The following is a 16,233-nucleotide window of genomic DNA, read 5'->3' as shown; positions in this document are numbered from 1 at the left end:
ATCAATCCAGTGATAGCTGTCCCTATAGGCTGAAAAGTGGAAAATTTAGCTCATCGCAACCATAGAAAGCAAGAGTTTATCTGAAAATTAGACTAAATTTAGACCAGGAAAGTGTAAAAAGTAATCAAGAGGATGCTGCAATTCCGACTCAACTAATTAGCAACGAAGTAGAGCCCTCAGAAGTCAGGGTCCGGTAATCAGTGGAGATGGCTTCCCCGGAGCTTGTCCCTGGATTGCCCTGATGGTTGCTCAATTGGGCCTCTGCCACGCAAGTGCTATGTTAGCTGATCAGCTGGTACTGTTGTATGTAATCATAACAATATTTCAAGAGTAAGCATCCCAACTTATATTTTGGCAGTGGGTCACAGTTCTGTTTCGGAGTATTAATAGGAGACGTGTTGCCAGTAGCGTTATGAGACATGAAGTTGCTGTGAGGGCCACAGTCACTGATGCCGGTATAAAGATTAAGTCTCAGACCAGAGGGTTTTGCTGTCCTGAAGTGGTTCATAAACCACAGGGGTTATCCTCCATTCTCGGTGGGTGTTTCTTATCTTGCTGTGCACCGTTGGGAGTCAATGACGCAGAACTCTCTTTAGACCCGGACAATTCCACCTTCTCCATGGATGAGGACATCGCTGAAGCACCGACAGTTTCCGATACTATTCCCTTTGGCAGGATTCTGGGTGCCCGCTACAGGGATTCAAGCGCTAATTCACAGACTCACGAAACTGAGGGGTTGCTGCACGGTATAGGGCATCAACGGTACATTGACTTGACTTACGCATGCATGAAGGACCACCATGTGGTTCCTTGCACAGTGCCGTTACAGATTGATTATGTACCAATGGCTCATGAGAACCCAGACTTGGTGGAATTGATAATAGAGAAAAGTTATCAAAATGTCAAGAGAAATAGATCAATTCTTGTCATAATTAATCCACACGGTGGTAAAGGCAAAGCAATGCATATATTCAAAAAGAGAATTGAACCAATATTGATCGCTAGTGAATGCTCCTTTGAATTAATGGAGACTAAGTACTCCAGGCATGCAACTGATATTGCACGAGAGATAGACCTAGAGGAATTCGACACTATTGCTTGCGCTTCAGGGGATGGTGTACCATATGAAGTTATTAACGGATTATACATGAGAGAAGATAAAGTGGATGCTTTTAATAAAATTACAGTAACACAATTGCCTTGTGGATCAGGTAACGCCATGAGTATATCTTGTCATTGGACAGACAACCCATCGTTTGCCGCGCTATGCCTTGTGAAGTCTGTCGAGTCCAGGATTGATTTAATGCTATGTACTCAACCTGACTCCGAAGATCCTGAACCTAAATTGTCGTTTCTAAGCCAAACATATGGTGTGATCGCTGAATCTGATATTAATACTGAGTTTATAAGATGGATGGGCCCTCTAAGGTTTGACATTGGCGTGGCATTTAACGTTCTACAGAAGAAATGCTATCCATGCGATATCTATGTAAAATATGCGGCTCAATCCAAAAGAGAACTGTCTGTACATTACACCAAAAATAAAACCACACAATATTTGGAGTTCGAAAATCTCATTACAGAAACGGATACTGAGAGCTCCGATTCTGGTATACCGGTGGAGAATATTACAGAAGAAAATCTCAGGATCAAGTATCCTGTTGAAGATGGCATCCCTAATGATTGGGTCAAACTTGATGACGAAATAGGTAATAATTTGTCAGTTTTTTACACTGGAAAGATGCCTTACGTAGCTGCAAACACAAAGTTCTTCCCCGCCGCACTACCAGCGGATGGTACATTCGATATGATCATAATGAAAGCCAACTTACCTGTTGCTAAATCCTTTCCTATATTGTTGTCGATTGATAAAGGAGAGCATGTTCTCGATTCAGAAGTTATTCACAGTAAAGTTTTGGCCTATAAGATTATTCCAAAGATAGAAAACAGTCTAATCTCAATAGATGGTGAGAGATTCCCTTGTAAACCACTACAGGTTGAAGTATTACCAAAGCTGTGTAAAACATTACTGAGGAATGGTAAATATATTGATACTGACTTCGATATGCTATGTGCTGATACGAAACTACCATAAAGATGCACATAAGAATCTACACTGGCTCCCCATTTTACATATTCTAGCATGATACTCCCTATTTGAGTTCCACTACATACATTCCTTTTATATTGGGCTGATTTAAATTTCCTTTATGCACGACATATTAGATTTACTGAACAAATATATTTAACGCATGTATATATACAGAGTAGTCTAAATTATAGTCTATACTTAACATGATCATATTTATGCAATAGTACGTTACTCGTAATGCTAGCTTATATTACAAGACTAATTATTTAGTGTTGTCTTTTAGGGAGACAATTCTATTTAGAATGATCTTATCATCAGTGCTCTCCTTGTCAAGAGTGAAGTAACCAACTCTCATAGCCTGGAATCTACAAATTTCCTTTCCGGACTTATCTTCTTTAACATAAAATTCAGAATTCTTAACGGAATCAACAACCCATGGGGAGTTCTTGATAACGTGGTCGAAATTATGTTCAATGACAGACTTATCATAAATGACCTCACTTTCAGGGTTGATGTCTTTCAAATAACCATCTGGATGAGCGGATGGATTTTCAGACTTGAAGAGTTGGTTATAAACTCTGGTTTCAGAAACACGTACTGGGGAGTTGTACTTCTTGGAGATAGGAACCCATTGGATGTAAGTTCTTGGCTTCACTGGCTTGTCTTCATTATCGTACTTAACATGAATTCTAGTGATCTTACCATCAGCATCCTTCTCAACACTCTTGAAAGAAACAGTGTATGGAACTTTAATCAAACCAACCGGTTGGTTTGGAGTAAGTCTGAAGAATTCCTTGTCTTCTGTATTTTCGGAGAAATCTGCCCTTTCAATGTAAAACTTATTAGTGAATGGGACATTTCTGTCACCGAATTCTTTGGTACCAGCTCTGTATGGAATAGTAACAAGTTCTTCATAGTCCTCTGGTAGGTTTTCAACAACGACCTCAATTGGATCAAGAATCATCATCAATCTTGGAGTAGAATCTTCCAAGTACTTTCTGATTGCGCTCTCAAATCTAACAACTTGAATATTGGTTGTGCTTGTTGTGACACCAAGTGTATTGATGAAAGATAAGATTGCACCTGGTGGAACACCACGTCTACGAATGGCTTCCAAAGTAAATAATCTTGGGTCATCCCAACCTCTAACGAAATGTTCATCAACAAGCTTAGCAATCTTACGCTTGGATAAAACCGTACCGGTGATGTTTAGACGACCATACTCTCTCTGTGCTGGTCTAAAGACGTGAACCTGGTCACATAGCCATTCATAACTCTCCCTCGATAAGTAAAATTCAGTAGTACATAGAGAGTGTGTGATGTTTTCGAAAGAATCAACCAAACAGTGTGTGAAATCGTATGTTGGGTAAATCTTCCATTTGGTACCAGTTCTTGGATGTGGAGCGTTTAGCACTCTGTAGGCAATCAAATCCCACATCTGTGGAGATGGAGATTCTAGGTTTTGCTTCATTCTCAGAATAGCTTCACCTGGCTTGTACTTACCATCTCTCATAGCTCTGAATTCTTCCAAGTTCTTTTCTACACTCTGATCTCTGTGTTTGCAGGCATGTCTTTCACCACCTGGAGTACCATCCTCTTTGATACCACGACCACGCTTGATTTCTTCAGCAGTACAGTGACAAACGTAACCCTTGCCATTCTTTATTAAAACCTCAGCCAATTCGTACAGCTTATCGAAGTAATCACTGGAGTACGTAACCTTCCATGGCTTAAAGCCCAGCCACGAAACCATTCTCTTAATGGACTCAAAGTACTCTGGGGCTTCAGCTTCTGGATTGGTATCGTCAAATCTCAAGTAGCACACACCGTCGTGGTACTTGGCGTAACCGAAGTTGACCATGATAGCCTTGGAATGACCGATATGTAAGTAACCATTTGGCTCAGGTGGGAATCTGGTGTGGACTTTGCCACCAGTGGCTTTCAAGTGTTCTGCCATCAACTCAGGGTAAGCTTGTGGGTTCTCACCGACTTTGTGCAGGTCACCTAGGAAACCTTCAGTGAACATGGTTCTCTTCTCACCCTTTGAATCAGAGCTCTTGTCGCCACTGTCATCCTTCTTGGCATTCTTCTTTGCCTTAGGCTGCTTCTTGACCACATCTCTCTCGTCCTTAGGACCAATGGCCTTCAGGATCTCTTCATCAATGATAGGCTTGAACAAACGTGGTTCAGCCCACTTCAACTCTGGCATCTTCTTGACATCCGCCATGATCCCTGGCACAAGCTTGTATCTCTGCTCTTCAATCTTGCTCTTGTTGCTCTCGATATACTCCACAACTTTGCGTCTGACATCCTCCTCGCCGACATGCACACCAATACCAGCCTCGGCGGCCAGCGTCTCCTGGTCCACATCCGGGTGTGCCACCACATACTTGAACGCAGCGTCTATCTGCAAGTTGGTCTTGATACCACCGTTCACAACATTCTCCACAACCAGAGCAGTGCTCACCTCACCGGCATCCTTCCGCTTGGCCAGTAGCGTCGCAAACTGGTGCAATATAGCCCTCTGCGTCTTGTCCAACTCCCCGACCTGGACCTCGCCCAAAAGCTTCTCCAACTCACTCAGAATCTTCTGATTCTTGGTAATCTCCTTGATCTTCGCCTCCTCGTACCCAAACTTCTCCAAAGACATCGCTGATGCCCCTGTATCCAAGCCAAAGACAACAGCTACCACCCCAAATAGTCCCAACAACTACAGTTAATGCCCTAATAAGCCCATCTCATCGACCCGCCAAATTTTTTTTTTGGGAAATTTTTCAGACACAACTGACGAAACCGACGCAAACTTTTTTCAATTGGGAAAAAGTATATAAAGCGATGCGTTCGCTGGAAGTGAAAAATTTTACTTTCTCATGGGCGGTACAAGACGCCGTCCTCTAACTGATCTTCTTTGACACCGCCAAGGAAATATTTGTTAGACACTTGACAATAGATTAAAAGAAAAGGAACGAAAAGATGGATAACAAGACTCCTGTTACTTTGGCCAGAGTTATTAAGGTTCTAGGTAGAACTGGCTCTCGTGGTGGTGTTACCCAGGTCCGTGTTGAGTTCTTGGAAGACACCTCTCGTACCATTGTCAGAAACGTCAAGGGTCCAGTTAGAGAGAACGACATCTTGGTTCTAATGGAATCCGAACGTGAAGCTCGTCGTTTGCGTTAAGAATGGGAACTGGGTCCACGTCAGTTTCTTCTATGTATGGGGAGATCTTTGCTCCGCGTTCTATGTGTTCTATGTGTTTTATGTGTTCTACGTGTTCTGCTTTCCTTTTAATGGTTATGGCCTACTGGGATCTCTGCTTTTGGATGGCGGGCTGAATGGGTAAAGAAGAAAGGGGAGGTCTTGCGAATGACGCTCTAGCATTCTTCTTCTTTATATTCGCCGCACAACCTCGATTACATACCTGGCATCCCAAGTGATGGAAAAGGACAAAACACACTATACAAACTAATTTTTTTAATTTATATATATTAGAAATGCATGTAACTGTATAAGGACGTACTTAACAATCGATATCTTCCCCATCCCACAATTCCCATTTTTCAGCTCATACCAAACTAGCAAGGTATTTCACTACAATAGCTGAAATTTGATACAAAACCGGCCACAAAGTAGTCTCAGGACAACACCAAATGCTCAAGTCAAAACACGGCAATGCTAAGTACACAGTTGCAGATATAGAGAGGCAAGCAGGCCTCGAGCCCACACCACAAAACAGACAAGAGAGGCAGGGACCTGAAAGGCAGGGACCTGAAAGGCAGGGACCTGCTACACCACACCCAGAGGACAATGCTGTACCAGAACAACTTATACTTGATACAGATGGCGACCAGGACTTCGAGATGTCTGATGTGGTAAGTGAAGTTCAAATAGAGTCCATTTCTAACTACTTGGCCGAACAAAGAATGGCTGTTGACCCCATATCACCGCAGAGCTACACTATTCCACAGTCGATGCTCAGCGAACAGGATGTTTCTACCGACAAGACCGTGTTTGTAGTGGACACCAATTTCCTGATATCCCATCTGAATACATTAGAAGAGCTGAGGAAGCTTGCTGGCCAGTTCAATCACATTATAGTAGCGCCTATCACCACCGTGAGAGAACTGGATGGTCTGAAACTGGCGTCTGACAAGAGTATTGCCAAGCTTGCAAGACACGCTAACGAATGGCTGTTTAAGAATTTGGGTGATAGATCATCTGGGCTGGTAGGCCAAAGATTAAAGGAGCGTATTAACCCAAGTGCCTCGAAAGATGACGCTATCTTAGACTGCTGCCTTTATCTACAACAGAAGCTTAATCACAAACTTGTAATCCTTTTATCGAATGACAAAAACTTGTGTGCGAAAGCACTAAGCGAAGGTATGTTGACAGTATCATACAGACCAGGTATGACAGCACAATTGATCTCTCAAATGGCTTACTCAGAAAGCATCTCCCTTGGAAATGCTACCCCGTCCCCTCAATTCTCTAAATTGGACTTTCATGAAGTGGCTAATAAGATATTTAATGATATACAGGCAATGGTGATTACAATCGTAGACCACATTATGAATAAATCATATGGCGAAGATATAATAGCAATAAATTATGACCCTAAGAACATGAAAGACTTGAATGACGTTGCAAGAGTAATATCAAAATTCTGGTTGTCCGTATTTTCCGATTATTTTGATAGAAACTCAATGAGAAAAGAGGATTGGAAAGAATTGCCAAGTCAAATGGTAACAGTACCTAACAGTAGCTCAGATTTGAACACTTTTCTTGGTTTTTGGGAAGGAATTCTTTTAAAGCTGAACAGAGATCTTGGTGAAAATGACCAACATGTTGTGCAAGCTGCAATAGCTGAATGGAAACAATATATAGACTTGGTCTAGATTAAAGCATGCATAGATGCAAGTAGAGTTGTAATCGAAATGGTACTAGAAACAAACCGTGGTTAATAACGTTCATTGATAAATATGATATAGAACCTGTATATGGCTAAACTAGAACAACCTTATAAAAATTTACGAATTTTGCATAGTGCCTAATATATTCGTAAGCATTATTTTCAGATATTGTCTTAAATGATTTTAATTAGTCAGAGTCCTCGTTCCCTGAACTAGAACTGTTTTTACTCAAATCTTGTAATTCTATCTCCTCCTCAACTTTCGCGGTTTTCTTCAATTCATGCTCTTCAAGAACAAATTGTCTTAGTTTTTCCTTAATAGTGGTTCTGCTCTCTCCTAATGCAGTGTTAACCACATTCATTACTGGACCCCACAAACCAAATTTTTGAATGAAATAAAATGACACTATGGACAGCAAGGCAAGAGTGACAAATAATGGATTCCTAATGACAATCATGAATTCATTCCATCCCAACACTACTATAACAGCATAAATCCATATAGGAATATGAGTAGAAGAAGTTACAATTGATCTCTTGCAATCTAATACAGTAACGTTTATTTGTCTTCTAAACTGTTGTTGTACCTTTTCCTTTTGCGTTTCATTAAGAATATGAGCAAATCGATTACTGTGATAAACATCGTGGCTGTCATCATAAATCAAACCTTCGTTTGGCTCATCTTCAAATGCATCAGGGATAACTTCAGTACCATCAGTCTTAACAGCAAGAGTTAAGATATCTAGTATCTCTAATGCATGCTCTTTGGCTACTCTGAAGGATTGATCAATCTCATCTTCGTTCTTCCATAACCTAGGAACATCATTAGAATCATATCTGAACTTGGATTCAAATCTATCTCTGAGAAGACTAACAATAGTATCTTCCTTCAAATAATCATGTACAACAGTTTCTAGCAACGTCCATGCAAATGCTCTTATAGCATGGTATTGCTTCTTGTTTTCATCTTCTGACAAACCCATTTTGAACTCATATTCTCCTTCACCAGTAGCAAACCTAGATAAGGTCTTCTTCATAATATTTTCAAAAGTGTCAGTAACTTTGTCCCACAGATCAGGAGTAGGTTTCGATAATAATTCAATTTCTTCATCCTTTATCCTTAAAGTAAGTTGCTTCTTTATTTTCGAAAGAAGTGCGTTCAGTTCTGACTCTCTTAACTGCAATTTCTTTTCGTGAACATCTGCGGCAAATTTTAATTCAAAGTCTTTAATTTTAGTTAAAAGATCCTTTGAAAAAAATTCAGTTATAGCCGCATCAAACTCAGCCTCAATGTCTTTGAATAGCTTTAAATACCTGTCTTCAAATGGAAGCTTTATGTTTTCTTTTTCTTTCATACCATTCTCCAATTTAGTGAGCAATACTGCAGTTAGCATATCCAAGTATTTCGATGCAGTTGTGAAAAGCCTTTCGTTCACTTTATCAACAAGCTCGATTCTCTTCTCTTCGTAAACAGCTTTCGCATATCTTGAAGCATGCTCATCATATTCTCCCAAGCACTCATCCTTTATTTTCTTCAAATACGAAACTAGCTCAGTTTTATCATTGATGCGTTTCTCAGTCTCTGTTTCATATTCCTCTGTAAACTTAGCATATGCCTCATTTGCAATATCTTCAGTTTTAAATCTGGCTACCAGTATTTGTTGTGTTGGTAAATCCAAATCCCTGTTATTTTCTATTTGCTCCCAGCACTGTTCGGCATACATGTTCCAACCATCAATAGGTAACTTGTGGTGGTAATTTGGTTTCAAGAGATACTCATTAGATTCGGAATCAATAAAAGAATCACCTAAAGACTTGACGTCATCATAAAATTGCTCTTCCTGTAGCAACTTATGGCCCAAACCTTTAAACTCCAGATCAAAGAAATCGTATAACGTAGTTTCCTCACATCCAGTAGGTTTATTCAGTTCACTCCAAATTTGTTCTAGTTCAGTGATCAAAGATTCTTGTAAGCTCTTCAATGGTGTGACACCAACATGGTCTCTTATGACAAACAATAGTAAAACTTTGTGGTCATTACCACGCTTGCCAAATAACGATAGGTTGACCTCAAAAACAGTCTTCAGGAGACCCATGTTATTGCCTTGGTATAGACCAATTTGCTGTTCCCACATATTTACAATCAGAACTTCAGATACAGAGATGGCGAATAGCGCCGCTTTCCTTTCAAAATCCTGATCCTCACCTCTTTCGGCACCATCAGAACCTTCCACATCCAATATGAAATAGTCAGAATCAGTATCAGTGGTGGACTTGTGGTTATTGACATTCTGCGTATGTGCAAGCCAAATACCCTTAGTGGTCTGCTGTCTCTTAACCTGCGCATCCATAGTGTCAAACTGAGTATTGAAAAGTATATTTAACAGAGTCGACTTACCACTCGATTGAGATCCAAACACTGAAATTACATGGTAGTTAAACCCAACATCCCTAGTGCCAACACATTGCTTGAAATACTCAAGACTCTCCTTATTGTATTCTTTGTTAACGTCTATCAACTGAATTGCTTGAGACGTCATAGTGCTAGTTGATCGTAAGCCTACTACCAATTTAGCTCCACCAAGGTATAAATTGCAGCTAGTATTTCTTCCCACTATAAGTTGTTCAAATGAAGGTTCGTCCCGCTATATTGTTTGTTTCCTTAATATTCGTTTATGGCCTGTTCGCTGAGTTTTGTTTTCGCCCGTTAAGCTGGAGCTCCCACAGCGAACCGATGAAAAATCACTAAAACTCAAAAACGTATTTGAAGCCTATTCTGATTGTTCAACTATTTAAAAACTGGTCTACCAATACAACAATTCAGTGCAAACTTTACTACACAGACTTTCGAAAATGGATTCAGCTGTAGGTGCGAAATTGGCGAAGACCCTACAAAGATTTGAGAGCAGGATTGCTGCAGGTGACTACTACGAGGCGCACCAGACTCTGAGGACCATTGCTAACCGTTATGTGAGAAGCAAGTCCTATGACCATGCCATTGAGCTGATTAATCAAGGTGCTCTCTCATTTCTGAAGGCTAAGCAAGGTGGGTCTGCTTCTGATCTAATCTTTTACCTGTTAGAGGTCTACGATGTGGCCGATATCAAAGTCTCCGAAACTTCTGTGGGTAGATTGGCACAGTTGCTAGTTCTTGTCGATGATCAGGAGCCTAACTTGAAAGATATTGTCACTGGTATGAACAACTGGTCCATCAAACACAGTGAATTCAAGTTTGGCGATCCTACTCTGCATAATGTAATTGGTAATAAGCTCGTTGCAGGAGGACTTGTATATGAAGCCGAAAGATATTATATGCTGGGAACACATGAGTCAGTAGGGAAGTATGTTGACTTATTGTGGAGTTGGTTTACACAGGCAAACGACAATAGTTCTGTAGCTGATTATTTCAGCAGGTTAGTGATGAACTACTTATTTATACAGAACATTGCTTATGCCTACGAAGCAAAGGAACTGTTCTTGAAGAAATTTATTGACCACGTATCACCAAAAGTACAAACAGTTGACAAGAACAGTTTTAAACTGAACTATTTTAATGATTACTCCGATCTAAACTTCCTACAATTATTATTACTTACATGCCAAACAGGGAACAAAGACCTTTTCCAAAACTTGAAAGAGCATTACTCTGAATCAGCAAGTAAGTATAAGAATGAGTTATCTTACTTAGGACAAGAATATTTTGGCATCACTGCGCCAAAGCAATCCAATTTCTTGCAAGATATGATGTCTGGATTCCTTGGTGGTCCAGGTAAATAAGCCATAAATGGCACAACAGAACACCTTTCGTCGCATTTCTCTTTGTATAGATTAAACTTATAATTCCAGAATAGTATTACTAATTTTTTTTAAAAGTATAGACATTTTAAGTGCCATCTCAACAAGCGGCTCATAAAACCCTAATGATATTGTTAATCCTTGATGATGCTAGACCTTGTGAGAGCCTCCAGGAGTTCTGGTCTCTTTGCCTCTACTAGATTCTGTTTAGCCTCACGGTATGTAAACAGCTTGCGATCTCGTTTATGCATCTCTGGAAAATTGTCCTCTAGTTTTCCTATTATCAATTCATAGAAATGAAATTCCGACCTAGGCGGATTCTTGTTCACTTCGGCATCGCTCTTCGCCCTTTCAAAAGTAGCTCTGTCCATCGTCTTAGCCTTTGGTGGTCTCATATCCTTTACTACACCCAGCGAGGAAACTATCTCCCCGGTACACCCTGCTTCTTCCCAGGTTTCACGGATCGCAGTCTGTTTATAGTCTGGCTCATCAGTTTCAATACCACCTTTAGGAAGTATCCACTTATTTCTGTTGGCAGAAGAGCTGATCATAAGAACATGATGTCTATCACTCGTCAAACACACACAGCCCGCAACCAGCCTAGCACCATCTTCACCATAGACCTGGTTAGCACGACCGCTTCTGGCCTCCATTGACAGAGACATTTGGGTAATTAAGGATACGTCTAGCTGGAGCTTCAACGAACTTTTGATGACAGTTAGAATCGGGAGCCAGGTCGCATATAATACTCAATTGGGCTCACTATATAACCATATACCATGACCTTCATGAGCGTTGCGATCCATTCAAACGATTATGGAGCTTGTTTAATTTTCTACTGCTGCTTCACAAAATCACACTTCTTTGCATCTGCTTCCTTGGAAACACTAAGCCGAACGTTACCTGCAGTATTTGTTACATTCTAATAACAAGCTTTTGACTCTTTTTGGGATACTACCTTTTCTTCTTCAGTGTGCCCCCCTTCTCCCATTCAAGCCCAAGTCCCAGAGTATCTCCATACAAGTCACACCACTGTAGAAAGACCTGACATGTTCCTTTTTTACTACTGAAGTATGAAAGCACAGGAGCCACTTGTAAGTTCCTTGACGTTGTTGATCCCTTCTGGTGCACAAACTCACCAGTTTCCACTAGGATTTTCACATTCAAACCTTTTTATAATTAATTTTTTTCTTACTGGACTTGATAATCTTCTCTGCAGCTGTGTAATATTATGCAAGAAAATTAATATATAAGTAGGGTCTCAACTAATATACTCTGTTGTGAAGGAGCAAGAGGAAGTGTAGAAGCACAAGGATGTCGACTAGTCCGCCAGTGGAAGAAGAGCCTGTGCAGTCGCCCCGCGACAATGACAAAAACTCAGACTGCAAGCGTCCCAAGAAGCGGTTTAAGCCCTTGAAGTCGTGTGCTTTCTGCAGGAAGCGGAAGTTGAAGTGTGATAAGCAGAAGCCGCGGTGCTCTTCCTGTGCGAGGAGGAACTTGCCCGTGTGTGTATACATTGAGAATGCGTTTACTGCTGAGATGGTACAAAACGGTACTGTCTCTAGCTTACAGCTCCTGGAGAGGATACGAACGTTGGAAAAACAATTAGCGGATAAGGAGACGAAGAATATGCTGAAGAGTATAAACGAGTCACGATCTAATGACTACGGTCTTAATATGATGAGCGACGCATCTAAATCTCCCTTGGGCATTCCAGGAAGTATAGATACTTTGTCGCCAGACAGTGTTTCTGGTAGGTCTTCATACTCCGTGAATCCGTACCTAAATCATAGCTACTTGCAGGCCAAGAGTTATGGTAGAGTGACCCTATATGGGCCTACATCGCTACGAACATACATCTTAAATCAGAACTCTGATTTCGCAAAAAAATATCAATCATTATGGGTAAAAATCAAGGAGGAAAGACAAAAATACAAGAAGAAGCATGAAATTTCTCTGTTAAGAGAGCTCAAAACTGTAGAGACATTGCCAATCAGTGATCATGGCTCTCTTTTGGCTGATATATGTAAAGAACTACCTTCCTATGCTCAAATAGCACAGATTGTTTCTTCTTTCTTTGACACCGAAGAAACAAATGAACTTAATCAGATATTGGATAAACAGAAGGTTATGAAGGATTTTGCTGATTATTTTATCACAGGAAATAGAAAGAATGATGATGGTGAGCTATTAATTGAAAAGCTTGTTCCAGATAACAAGTACAATTTATACAAACTTGGGATCATCCTCATGATTTTGTGCATAAAGCATTTTTTTGAAGAAATGCCAGCTTCTATTGAGAAGTATTTTATCTTCATTGCAGGGTTAACCTCAGGGAAAACAATGTATATTGAAAAGGCTCAGTTTCTGGTAATGTATTGCTACTACAGAACAATTTACTCATCTAGAGGAGATACAACACATTTATTAAATCTTTTGTTTTCTCTTACAGGATTGGTTCAGACATTGGCGCTAAATACTGATCTGGAACATACTTACGGAAATATGCAAAACTTGGTTGGAAGCATTGACAGCCTTAAAAAACTGTACGTATGGATACTATATCTTGATTATTGGGTCTGTTTTGAAGCGGGACGACCCTTACTTTTGCAATATAAACCAAATGAATTGAAGCAAATCAAACCGTCAAAAAATCAATATGATTCTTATTATAAGCGCATGATTGGCTTTTTATCATTAGCAAGACCAATGATGAATGTGTTATTTAATTCTGCTGTTGATCCGCCACTAAATGCATATTGTAAACTGATTTATCAGTTTATAGAAGATGAATTTAGATCCATAGGTAACTGTCGAAATTTGTCACTAGTTGAAAGCTTTCCATTAAATGACCTAAGAGTTTTAACATTGGCATTGGCAACGCTAGAAACCTTCTACTCAATGAGAATTAAATATAGAAATGAAGATGACGTCGATTTGAAGGATGATAGTGTTCATTGTTTAACTGTGTCACTATCTCTGACAATAAGCTTGCTTGTACGATGCTTCAATATTGATAAAATCAAAAACAAAGAATTTTTTAGTCCGAATTGCCCTCATTTACCTCCTTATATGGCACTATCAATTTCAATATCTAATAATTTATTTGCTCGGTCCATTTCAATTTTATCAGTGTTCTTATACTTCAAAGTAACATTGTTTGAAGATAATCCACGGCTACTATCCCGACCAGAGGAAGTAGGTTTTGTAAGCCCAGGTTTGAGACGAGGCAAAGGTAAGTCAATTTCAGTATTACATGCATTTCAAGAATATTCTGATGTGTTTGATAATTTCCTAAGTATGGAAAATAATTCAATGAAAAATATCATGTTAAGATCCTATATCTTTTTCATTCAAATCTCTTTGGAGAAGGTTAATCGTAAAATTATTGATAAAGTTATCGAATATAGGAAGAAAACTGAAGAAACTATGTTAAGGAATGAAACTCGTCCAACAGCAAACGAGTATGTCAAAGACAATGCGGTAATGCATGATTCGGCAACCTTAAATCAATCAATAACAACGGGAAGTAATGAACTTAATAATTCGAAGGTAATGCTTCCCTCAATTGTTGGAAAAGATTATAATAATAATACATATTATAAGCAGGGAATGCCAAATATCATGGGTCAAAATACGAATGCCAATGTTGGCCAATACGTTACCAATAGATTTCCTAATAATATAGATCAGGTGGATATGATGTCAAACGTATATCAATCTGCAATGCTATCACCCAATAACGGCTCACCGTATCCACGATCTCCTTCTGTGCATAGCCCATATAATGGGAGACTTCCTGGGGCACAAGGCGATGGATACCGTCAATATGAACAATCCACTAGAAATATCCAATATGAGGCGTATCCAAGTCAAATGCAACTCCCTAATCGTACCATCCCACAAATCGCCGATCGTTCTCCATATTCCCTATCTTCCCACTCAGGTGTGGGTAGTCCTCAGGCAATAATTCCTACGGTAAAATACACTCAAGAACCAAAATCCATCGGCTTACCACCACTAGCTTATAAGAACGACAGCCCGTTTGGTGAACGTCCGAAACCACCTAGCTTAGACAAGTATGATGAAGCACAATTCCCAAGCGGGCATGCGATGGCAAAGGGAATCCCAATAGCCAATATTGCCAATCCAGCGCAAATGCCTAAAGTAATGTCAACTAACCCATTATCTCAGGCCATGGCAGAGGAGTTCTGGCAGAACTACAACCTTGGATGGGAGAAACTTGTCAGCCAGACAGACCCCAGCTCATTCATCTAGTAGTTAATGCATCCCAATTAAACAGAAAAAAATACAGTTACGTCCACGTCACACGACTTAATAGATATCTTACAAATAATATAATTTAATCACGCATAATGGCATGCATTTAACGTGCCATAAAATATATAGAAATGCATATACGCAAAGAACATATTACCTAATAGTTTTTAATTAGTGCCGAGTAGAGCTACAGGCAAGCGATTTGCTTACAGCACAAAGTTTGCCGCCAAGAATCATTTCCAATTTGCCTTACTTCTTCAGAAAAGCTCGTAGGCATATATTTTCTGTTTTTCATTTGCACAATTAAAGGTCTGGAACTCGATTAAGTTTCGTGGATTTTTATTAAGTTTATCTTGTCCACCCGTGCTACGCATGGCCATCCCCTTCTGTGTTCCTCTTAGGGTTGGGATCTGGTACGTAGTGACGCAACAGAAGTGCCAAGTAGCGGAGATGAAAGGCCCTCTAACCCAATTCCCTTAAAAATGCCCAGAACCCCCAGCAGAAACCAAATTTGTAGGAGATTGTGATCCGAAAGCTAAGATTCCCCCGTAGTAACTTTATAGCTTCTCTGCATCCGTGTATTGCCCCTCCTTCTTCCGCAATATTATCCCAGCACACAAACAGCGCACAACAGAAAGAGCCAACAATGAAGTACGGACTTCCCGTAGCCCTTAGGCAAGTGGAAGCCAAATGAAGAAAGTCTTCTCAATTAGAGGGAACAGATAGCAGGCCACTGTACGGGGAGTTGTGTGTCGCTGCTAAATTATATAAATTGAATTAATGAAATTACTGTGGGCGTCCTAACATAATGACGTAGTATATCTCTTCTATATCAGTTGCTCAGTAACAACAACCGCAGGGGCAACACAAATTAAATTAGATTAAATTAAATTAGTATTCATAATTTTAGAATGTCCGTGAAGGCAGTATTAGGAATTTAAGGGTTTAAAGTGTCTTTGATTAAATTTTTTAAAATTAGCAGTAGTAGGCACAATAATATGGATTTTGTGGGAGACCAAGTAGTCAAGTTGTGGATAATAAAGAGATGTCCGGGGAGTATATATAACAGGAATAGGACAAGTAAAATAAAAACGATTGATAAAAAATACTAATTTCTTTTGTGTATTTTTATGTAACCGAGAAAGTCGCAAACAACAGT

The 16,233-nt window shown here is 39.8% G+C and overlaps 8 protein-coding genes across 8 annotated transcripts; 5 read left to right on the top strand and 3 right to left on the bottom strand.

Annotated features, from left to right (window-relative positions):
- Positions 1-412: 412 nt before the first annotated feature.
- LCB4 (sphinganine kinase LCB4) lies at positions 413-2,095 on the top strand (the record flags this gene model as incomplete). Its single annotated transcript, XM_448973.1, has 1 exon — positions 413-2,095. One exon carries the CDS (start codon positions 413-415, stop codon positions 2,093-2,095), a length of 1,683 nt encoding a protein of 560 aa, XP_448973.1.
- A 259-nt stretch (positions 2,096-2,354) lies between these two features.
- GLN4 (glutamine--tRNA ligase) lies at positions 2,355-4,742 on the bottom strand (the record flags this gene model as incomplete). Its single annotated transcript, XM_448972.1, has 1 exon — positions 2,355-4,742. The coding sequence occupies one exon, from the start codon at positions 4,740-4,742 to the stop codon at positions 2,355-2,357; it is 2,388 nt and encodes a 795-aa protein (XP_448972.1).
- Positions 4,743-5,065: 323 nt separating this feature from the next.
- Positions 5,066-5,269, top strand: RPS28A (40S ribosomal protein eS28; the record flags this gene model as incomplete). Its single annotated transcript, XM_448971.1, has 1 exon — positions 5,066-5,269. The coding sequence occupies one exon, from the start codon at positions 5,066-5,068 to the stop codon at positions 5,267-5,269; it is 204 nt and encodes a 67-aa protein (XP_448971.1).
- A 470-nt stretch (positions 5,270-5,739) lies between these two features.
- SWT1 (mRNA-processing endoribonuclease) lies at positions 5,740-6,984 on the top strand (the record flags this gene model as incomplete). The annotated part of the gene is made up of 1 exon (XM_448970.1): positions 5,740-6,984. One exon carries the CDS (start codon positions 5,740-5,742, stop codon positions 6,982-6,984), a length of 1,245 nt encoding a protein of 414 aa, XP_448970.1.
- Positions 6,985-7,186: 202 nt separating this feature from the next.
- Positions 7,187-9,538, bottom strand: SEY1 (dynamin-like GTPase SEY1; the record flags this gene model as incomplete). The annotated part of the gene is made up of 1 exon (XM_448969.1): positions 7,187-9,538. One exon carries the CDS (start codon positions 9,536-9,538, stop codon positions 7,187-7,189), a length of 2,352 nt encoding a protein of 783 aa, XP_448969.1.
- A 313-nt stretch (positions 9,539-9,851) lies between these two features.
- Positions 9,852-10,775, top strand: GET4 (the record flags this gene model as incomplete). The annotated part of the gene is made up of 1 exon (XM_448968.1): positions 9,852-10,775. The coding sequence occupies one exon, from the start codon at positions 9,852-9,854 to the stop codon at positions 10,773-10,775; it is 924 nt and encodes a 307-aa protein (XP_448968.1).
- Positions 10,776-10,927: 152 nt separating this feature from the next.
- DDP1 (polyphosphatase DDP1) lies at positions 10,928-11,458 on the bottom strand (the record flags this gene model as incomplete). Its single annotated transcript, XM_448967.1, has 1 exon — positions 10,928-11,458. One exon carries the CDS (start codon positions 11,456-11,458, stop codon positions 10,928-10,930), a length of 531 nt encoding a protein of 176 aa, XP_448967.1.
- A 649-nt stretch (positions 11,459-12,107) lies between these two features.
- Positions 12,108-15,071, top strand: YRR1 (Yrr1p; the record flags this gene model as incomplete). The annotated part of the gene is made up of 1 exon (XM_448966.1): positions 12,108-15,071. The coding sequence occupies one exon, from the start codon at positions 12,108-12,110 to the stop codon at positions 15,069-15,071; it is 2,964 nt and encodes a 987-aa protein (XP_448966.1).
- Between the last annotated feature and the right edge of the window lie 1,162 nt (positions 15,072-16,233).

The sequence above is a fragment of the Nakaseomyces glabratus genome, chromosome L (genome assembly GCF_010111755.1).
Source record: "Nakaseomyces glabratus chromosome L, complete sequence".
NCBI classification, from domain to species: Eukaryota; Fungi; Ascomycota; class Saccharomycetes; order Saccharomycetales; family Saccharomycetaceae; genus Nakaseomyces; species Nakaseomyces glabratus.
This window is presented reverse-complemented; position numbering and strand designations above follow the sequence as displayed.